Below are 9,026 nucleotides of genomic sequence, written 5' to 3'. Positions count from 1 at the left end.
CTAAACTTTGGGTCTGTCAATATTAAAAATAAGTTAAATATATAGATTTTATATATATTTTTCTTAAAAAATCACACTAGGCTGCAGCCCACTGTAACCCTTAGTGTGATTCCACCCTTGGGTCTGTAGTCTTTTGATTTCGGTTGTGAACTCAATTTACTTGGACCTTTTTGGGCTTGCGTGCACTCAGGGTTCTAAATTCTGTTGGTTAGTTTATTTCCACATTAAAAAAAAAAAGTTATAACTGAAAAATTAAATAAAAATTTGTTATAAGTCATATTTCTACACGGGTATAGTTCATATTTCATAACTCACATATACATGAACCACGTATTAAAAATTCATAAACTTAACCTAACATTCATAATCATTAATGAATCACACTCACATGCATAATGGTCAACTCTAAATTACATTTCAACCAAACCAAAAAAAGAAAATAAAGCTAGTAATAGCACATTAGCAATTATATATTCTTCCTGTAAAAAAAGCTTATGCATTATTCTTCGTGAATTATATCCTCTTTCTCTCTCTTCCTCGTGTAAGGGAGTGATTAGTAGGGGTGGGCATGGTTCGGTTTGGACCGGTTTTTACCTCAAATTAGAACCGATCCAATACTATTCATCCGGTTTGGTTCGGTTCAGTTTTAATAAAAAAATTTCAAAAACTGTCCGGTTCGGTTTGAACCGGTTTCGGTCCGGTTCCGGTTCCAGTTCGGTTTTGAACCGGATTATAAAAATTATTTTTTAAAATTACTTTTTAATACAATTCTCAACTAAAATATTATTTTTTACTTGAAAATTAACAAATTATTCAATTTCATATAAAAAATAAATATTAAAGTGAGAAAATAGAGATATTTTGACATTGAACTTGGATAAATATTATGTTTTTTTAGTGAAATTAAAAATATAGCATTAAATATAAATATATATATTGAAATTATATATTTTTTTAGTTTCACCGGTTCGGTTCGGCCCGGTTCGGTTTTTGAAGACATGGAACCGGATCCGGAACAGGTCCAAACCGGTCCGGTTCGGTTTTTGACCGGTTTTTGACTTTTTGGTCAACTCGGTTTTTTTCCGGTTTGGTTCGGTGCGGTTTGGTTTGGATTTCCGGTTCGCCGGTTTGAGTGCCCACCCCTAGTGATTAGTGAGTGAGAGAGACAGAGGGATGGGTGTTCCCATAAACAATTCCAAAATAAAAGAAAAACAAAACAAAACAATAGCGCGTGCAAATCTTGTGGTTGATTTTCTTCGAAATGCTAATCACAGGTCTGGAGAAGGACACGTGGTGTCTTGCTAGAGGAAGTGAGTAAAAGTGATTGAAGGAGACTCTGACGTGTGGGATGAAGTTGCGCTTCACAAAAGCAAGTTGGCTTAGGACTTTCAAGGCTGCGTTTGACCGTAGGTGATTCGTCGCTCCTGGGTCTCCTTTACTTCCACGGCAGAAGGAATCATTCATCAACCTTTCTTTAATACTTCTTCACTGTTTATGGTTATGTAACCCATTACGTATGAAAAATTCGTTTTTTAAATATTTATTTCTTTTTCGTGTACAACTCTGAAAACGACATAATTATATTCTTAATGCAGACTAAAGTTAGTTGGATTAACATCTAATTAATTCTCTTAGCCAACTAAAGAGATGATAACTGGAAAAGGAAGAAAAAAGGAATGCAGAATAAATGCTCTTAATTATTATATTTACAATTGCTAACCATAGCTTACAAAATGAATAACTTTTCTTTATAACTATAATTTTTGACGTTGTGGTACTAATTCATGTGTGTTCAAAATGAGTGTTCGAGAAGTTTATTCTTTTAAATATAGCAATAAGAAATATACATCACTATGTGAGTGTATCAATAATATCATGTGCATGTATTACAATCAGTGGCAGAATCACATTGAACAAGGTAGTTAATTGGTTCAAAATTGGTAAAATCCTAAGATTTTAGGATTTTTATGTTTTCTATTTAAGCCAAATTTATTTTAATAATAAAATCATTGAGATTATTTACTCTTTTATGTAGTGGAGAACCCAGACTTTCGTTCATCTGGGGGTTTAAAAATTCAACCAATATATAATTAAACAAAAAATATTTCAAACTTTGAATATTAATAGCATTGTCTAATAAGTAAATTTACAATTGTCCTCAACAACTTTTCATATTCTAAAAACGTTGCATATAAATAAGAATATAATGAATTTAGTTTGTGAAAAACAACTTAGTACTAACCTGTAAAATCAATTGAAGTAGCGAGCTTGATTTGTTGGGCTATAGAATTTTGTCAAATAACGAGTTTAACAACTAGGTTCTCCACAAAATTACGGAATGAGTGAACTTGGTGGGATCTCTATTCTTCTTTTTTAATATAGAATTTAGGATTTTTCTTCTTTAATATAAGCTTTGGGCTTAAAGTGTATGTATTGAATTGGCCATATGGGGGCTTCACTTGAAAAGAACCTAAAAATAATTAAAAATTGTGAATTTAGGTGGGATTATACGGCTGAAGCTTTTTTTAAAAGTGTGGGCAGCTGCCCACAGTTGTCTTTGATTGGATCTGCTAGTGCTTTTATGGTGGATTCCAATTTATCAATTTTAGGGTTCACGTTTGTTTTCCATTTAACAATATTATGATTAATGTTTGTTTCTGTTTTGGCTCTAATACCACTTGATGTGGTACGGAAGCACGAAAGAATGTAAATGGAAAAAAAAAAAAAAAACGTTAACCTTAAGATTGATAAACTGAAATTCACCAAAAAAGAGACAAAAATATCAATGACTTTATTATAGGCTTATTAGTTGTTTAAAGGTTTTGGTTGTTTTTGGTTTTGTGGGATTGAGTTGGGATCATGCTTAGTTTTATTGAAGGATTTTATAGTAGTTTGTGCGGCTTTTATTCGTCTTTTTGAGGTTGTTGGTTTTGTTTTCTTTACCAGCTTGGTTTTTTTGGATGTGTTGGTTGCATAATGAATTTGCATTTTTGATAAAGAAAAAAGAAGTTATAGATAATAAAATGGGTAGGTTCATGATATTCGTATGTGCATATGAATCATTTCAAGCTAAACTTGTTTATCGAAAAAATAAAAATAAAAATAAAAATCCGTCAGGCTCAATAAGAGTCTATTATCCTTTCAAACCATGCACTAATATTATCCCCACCTTAATCACTTAGAAAGGATAGACTTTTAGGTATGGGGTTGTATCACAAAAGGCTTCAATGCAATTAGGATGGATCACCTATATTTGAACTGTAGATTATTGTTGTATTTTCCGATGTGAAATTTACACATCATGGCTTGTATCGAGCCATATACACTAACAATCTCCACCTTAGGGAGATCCAAGCCAAGATAACCATCTCGCCAAGGTAACCGGCCTATTCACAACACCTGTACTTTTCTAGAGTGAGCCCTCACCTCAGCAAGATCCAAACTAAGATAAACAGTTCGTTCACAGCACCTATACTTTTCAAGAGTGAGCCCCTGCAACTCCACCTCTTCCGACAATGATTTTCTTGAGCCTCACTAGGAGCCCTTGTTCCACCTAGTTAACTACTGCAAGGATTTCCTTGAGTCATAAACCCTAAATTAATAAAGGATGAGGGTATAATAGGAAAAAGAAAGAACAAAAAGAACAAAATTGATTAAAAAGTATTAAAAAGCAAAAGAGAATGTAAATGGAGAAAATAGGGGTGGAAAAATAAGCTCTTTATTTATTTATTTTCAAAATATAACTTACCCCTCCCATTATACAAACTACATCTGACCTATTTTGATCAATAAAGCTATTTGCTCTTATTGATGGTACCCAAATTGGAAATCTTAAATAGAAAGCAGATAACCTTGTGGTGCAAAAACTAGGAATTTTATGACTAATTTTCTCCATAGAATCATATTTGTACGATCACCTTTGATCTTTTCATTTTTAGATTTCTAGCCGTTAGGACTTTTTCTTGCAATTTCGTCCTTGTTAGATTAAAAAAAAAAAAAAAAAAAAAAAACTTGAACCTAACCAAAATGAAAAAGTAATGACCCACTACAGAAAGAAAGAAAAAAGACAGTACACAAGATTAGATGTATGTGAGATTGCAAGCCATACACGAATGACCTGACGTGTTCTGCAGAGACAGTGACTCTATAAATTATAGAGAATGCTGCCTTAAGACCAGGCCTTCTCCACTGAGCCTCCACACAATCCAGTTATTTCTTTCATTTTGTTTTATCTGTTTATTATATTTCTTCCGACTTTCGCGAGAAAATCTCTGATTTTCCATGAAAGGTCTGGCCGTAGCTCGAAGCCTATATAAGGCTTCCCCTTTTCTCTCTAACCAGAAACTTCTCTCACCCAACTCCTCTGTCCACACAAATTTTCAATTTCTTTCACCCATTTCCTCACTTCCCAAACAGCAAGCAATCTTGAATCCCATGGCTGCCTGTATTGACACTTCAAGAACTGGCTCACCCCAAAACAAGCCACTTTCTCGGGATCCAAACAGGTCCAAAACGGACGAAGATCCGTACCAGTTCATGAGATTCTGCCGTGGCAATTTCTCAGATCAAGTTTCTTGCCTACCCATTTGCCAGAATCGCACAAAAACCACACATACACGCAGAATCCTGGACGATCTTGAGCAAGATGAAGACAAGGGCGATGGGCTATGGCTGAAAATGCAAGATGAAGCTCGGGCAGATATTAATCAAGAACCCATGTTGTCAAATTTCATTTACGCTTCAATTTTGGCACATGCATCTCTAGAAAGTGCCTTAGCCAATCATCTGTCTGTCAAACTGAGCAATTCTAGTCTCTCTCTTGGTACTCTAGTTGATATTTTCATGGGGGTGCTCACAGAGGATCAAGAAGTCATCAAGGCCGTGAAGGATGATCTAAGGGCAGTGAAAGAGAGGGACCCAGCTTGCGTAAGCTATACTCACTGTTTCTTGAATTTCAAGGGTTTCCTTGCATGCCAATCGCATAGGATTGCACATAAATTGTGGTCACAGGGCAGGACGGTCTTGGCCTTGTTGATCCAGAACAGGGTATCTGAGGTTTTTGCTGTGGATATTCATCCCGGGGCGAAAATCGGACATGGGATTTTGCTCGATCACGCTACTGGAGTTGTTGTCGGCGAGACGGCGGTGATCGGAAACAATGTGTCAATTTTGCACAATGTGACCTTGGGAGGGACTGGAAAGGCCTCAGGGGACAGGCACCCAAAGATTGGTGATGGGGTGCTTATTGGGGCAGGGACTTGTATTTTGGGGAACATCAAAATTGGTGAAGGGGCAAAGATTGGGGCTTGTTCTGTGGTTCTAAAGGAAGTGCCTCCAAGGACTACTGCAGTTGGGAACCCAGCTAGGCTGCTTGGAGGGAAAGAAAATCCAATCAAGCACGACAAGATTCCTAGTTACACCATGGACCATACTTACAACATGTCTGAGTGGTCTGATTATGTTATTTAGAGGCCTGTTTCTTCTCATTTTAGGTTGTTGGGCCTGTTGAATTTTCAATTAGTTGGTTTTGTGTATTTGGGGGCTTGTTTCTGTTTGTGCTTTAAGTGAGAACTCAAGTTCTCCTAATAAGCAAACAGAGTGCCTTGAAGCTGGTAAGTTATGTTGAAGCAGCTGTTGGTTTGTGTTGCTGGGCTTCTTGTGATTTTATGTACTGTTTGTATCATGTTAAGATGTTGAGAATATTTTCTCTTATGGATATGAAGGTTTGAAGTAGTATTTTTACTTGTGAATCTGTGATGGCTGGTTTGATCTTTACAACATCTGTGTTCTATGGATATAACAACAACATATGTGTTTTGGGACAATGTGGTTTCTATTTTTTTTTTTCTTCTTCAAATGTGCCAGCTATAGACATAACAAAATCTGTGTTTTAATTTCCCAGTAAAAGACTAACATTCAGAAAGAATATGTTTGAGAAACCAAATGTGTTGGCCTTAAGTATGCAAGTGGCCAAGAGATGAGAAGGAGCTGCAAGTTCCTCCCCATCACATTTTACTGTTTGGAGTTTTATTGCTCATTTCACAGACCATTATCCAAAAAAGTAAAAAAATGGTTATCAGTCGTAGGTTTTTATTTTTATTTTACCTTCTGTCCATTTTCAATCACACAGGCAAAGTACAGAACTAAAAGTCAAAACAGAATCTTGCATGAAGCATCTTCTATAATCCTGAACATGTATAAAACATTAGTTGCAGAGTCACGTTTGATAAATTCTTCTCTCCTTTCTCTACATTTTCTACATGGAGTTTCAATTTCCCACTGGATCCTTCCCTACCCTCTTCACCATCTTCCTCTTTATCTTCATGGTATTGAAGATATGCAAGGGACACAGAACCAAGAATTCCAATTTAAAGCTACCTCCAGGGAAATATGCACCAACTTGTTGGTTCTCTACCCCATCACGCCTTGAGAGACTTGGCTGAGATCTATGGACCCCCATATGCACTTGCAATTGGGAGAAGTTTCAGCTGTTGTGATCTCTGCACCAGAAGCTGCCAAGGAGATTATGAGAACTCATGACAGCATCTTTTCTTACAGGCTGCTCCTCCTTGCTCCGGATGTCATCTCTTATGGTGGTTCTGGCATTGCTTTTGCACCTTATGGAGATTACTGGAGACAGATGAGGAAAATTTGCGGATCTGTGCTGCTAAACTTGAAACGGGTAGACTCATTCCAATCAATCAGGGATGAAGAGGTATCTGATTTACTCAAATTTATTTCTTCAAACATCGGATTGCCTATAAACCTTGGCGAGAAAATCTTTTCCATGACATATGGCATTACTGCTAGAGTGGCCTTTGATAACAAATGCAAAGACCACGTCCAAGAAGAGCTCATAACAGCTGTCAGGGAAGGTGCAGAGGCAACTGGAGGTTTCAAGGTTGCAGATGTATTCCCTTCTATAAAAATACGTCAAGTGATCAGTGGGATTGAGGCCTAAACTTGAGAAGATTCATAGGAAAATTGACATGATACTTGACAACATTGTCAAAGAGCATAAAGCCAGCAAGGAGGAAGCTGAGAATACAGGCAAGGACAAAGCAAATGATCTATTAGGTGTCCTTTTGGATCTGCAGGAGCATGGTGAGCTTGAAGTTCCTTTAACAATGAACAATATCAAAGCGGTTCTCCTGGTTAGTATGTTTATGTATTTATCATCAAGTTTTTCATACTTCCACTAACGAAGTTTACTTAGGCACCCAATAATGCACTTCTCTATGTATTCACTTCACTCTATGTATTCTTCATTCAATCTACTTCATACACACATTCCCCTCAGTTGCTGTTGAAAGAATGGGCATGACATCGGTTTAGAAAGAACCTAACAAGGAGGAACTGGTTTAAACTAAAATTGTTTGCAACATGTACAAGAAATGATGTTTGGTCCTACTACTGAAATACATGTATTCTATTTCAGGACATTTTCACAGCTTGGAGTGAAACATCATCATCGACAGTGGAATGGGCAATGTCAGAAATGCTGAAAACACCAAGAGTGATGAGAAAGGCACAAGCAGAGGTGAGGCAGGTCTTTTGTACAAAAGGCAATGTCGAGGAAAACCGTCTTCAGGAATTGAAATTCTTAAAGGCAGTAATCAAAGAGACTTTGAGAGTACACCCTCCTATTCCTTTGTTGCTTCCAAAAGAATGTAGTGAAAGTTGTGAGATTGATGGATATGGGATACCTGTTTAAACCAAAGTCATTGTAAATGCATGGGCAATTGGAAGAGATTCTAAGTATTTGACTGAAGCGGAAACATTTTGTCCAGAGAGATTCCTTGATAGTTCAGTTGATTTCAGGGGAACTAATTTTGAATTTATCCCATTTGGAGCAGGAAGGAGGATATGTCCGCGCATAACGTTTGCTATACCAAATATTGAGCTTCCACTTGCACAACTGCTGTACCATTTTGATTGGAAACTCCCCAATGGAATGAAGCAAGAGGGTTTGGACATGACCGAGACTTTCGGCGTCACAGTTAGAAAAAAGGAAGAACTACACTTGATTCCTACTCCTTATCATCCGGAGCCAAATGCTTAAGACCATAACCCCGTTTGGTTCATGGGAAAGGAGACTTGGGAATAGAAAATCAATTGCTTTCCCATGTTTGATAAGTCTAAGTATGAGAAATCGTTGCCCGGCTCATGGAAAAGTAGGGGGGAAAGTGAAGTCATCCTCCCAACTTGGATTTTGTTTTCCCTCCTCATGCGAAAGTTTGAGAAAATGAGCTAACATTAAATACATGTTTTTTATGACCATTTTATCCCCATCAACAATTTAGAATTACAATATATCATTAAATGCATTCTTTATTTTATTTGATTTAATATGGGTATAATTGAAAATTTATGCAAACTTTGTTTTCCATTCCTACTCAAAACAAACATGGAAAAGGAAATAAAGTGATATTTTCTGATTACTTTCCCAGCATTACCAAACGTGGGTAAGGAATCTTCCATTCCCATTCCTTGGGGAATGACATGGGAAATGATTTCCCATCAAATTCATTCCATGAACCAAACGGGGCCTAAAGGAATATTGTAACAACCCGGTCCTTAAATAATATTTAATTATTAGTTTATTAGAAGGAAAGACAATTTTGCCCCTAGAATGATTTATTGGAGAAAAGTTGACTTTTTGATTAGAAAGGAATCTGGGAATTTCGATTTCACCGTTGCATAGAGCACGTCGAGATGAGTCCACAGACATGTAGCGGGCTCAAATCAGAGTTGTAACGAAGAAGATATGGTCTACAGAAGTCCAGTGGCATAATTGTAAATGTTTCGAAGTTCAGATTTCTTAAACCCAGATTTTTCTTCTCCTTCGAGAATATCACGAACAGCCATTTTCAAACTCAGTTTTCTCCTCCGTCTAGCCACCAAATCGAGTGCCACAAGTTGCAAACTCTTCATCTCTCTCTCTCTCCTCTTTTCATACATAGCCATATCTAGCCATGATTCTAAGCAATTAAACCAGGAAATCGATTGAAAACAGAGCCAAAACC

The 9,026-nt window shown here is 36.8% G+C and overlaps 1 protein-coding gene and 1 pseudogene across 1 annotated transcript; both read left to right on the top strand.

Annotated features, from left to right (window-relative positions):
- LOC18779168 (serine acetyltransferase 1, chloroplastic) lies at positions 4,083-5,750 on the top strand. The gene has a single exon (XM_007212286.2). It carries the CDS (start codon positions 4,282-4,284, stop codon positions 5,467-5,469), a length of 1,188 nt encoding a protein of 395 aa, XP_007212348.1. The 5' UTR covers positions 4,083-4,281; the 3' UTR covers positions 5,470-5,750.
- On the top strand, positions 5,844-8,278 carry LOC18779728 (annotated as a pseudogene).

Source organism: Prunus persica, chromosome G4, assembly GCF_000346465.2.
Source record: "Prunus persica cultivar Lovell chromosome G4, Prunus_persica_NCBIv2, whole genome shotgun sequence".
Lineage (NCBI taxonomy): Eukaryota > Viridiplantae > Streptophyta > Magnoliopsida > Rosales > Rosaceae > Prunus > Prunus persica.
This window is presented reverse-complemented; position numbering and strand designations above follow the sequence as displayed.

What these genes read in the sequence shown, in the direction of transcription:
- LOC18779168 (XM_007212286.2), top strand. Translation starts at nt 4,282, where the DNA reads ATGAAAGGTCTGGCCGTAGCTCGAAGCCTATATAAGGCTTCCCCTTTT.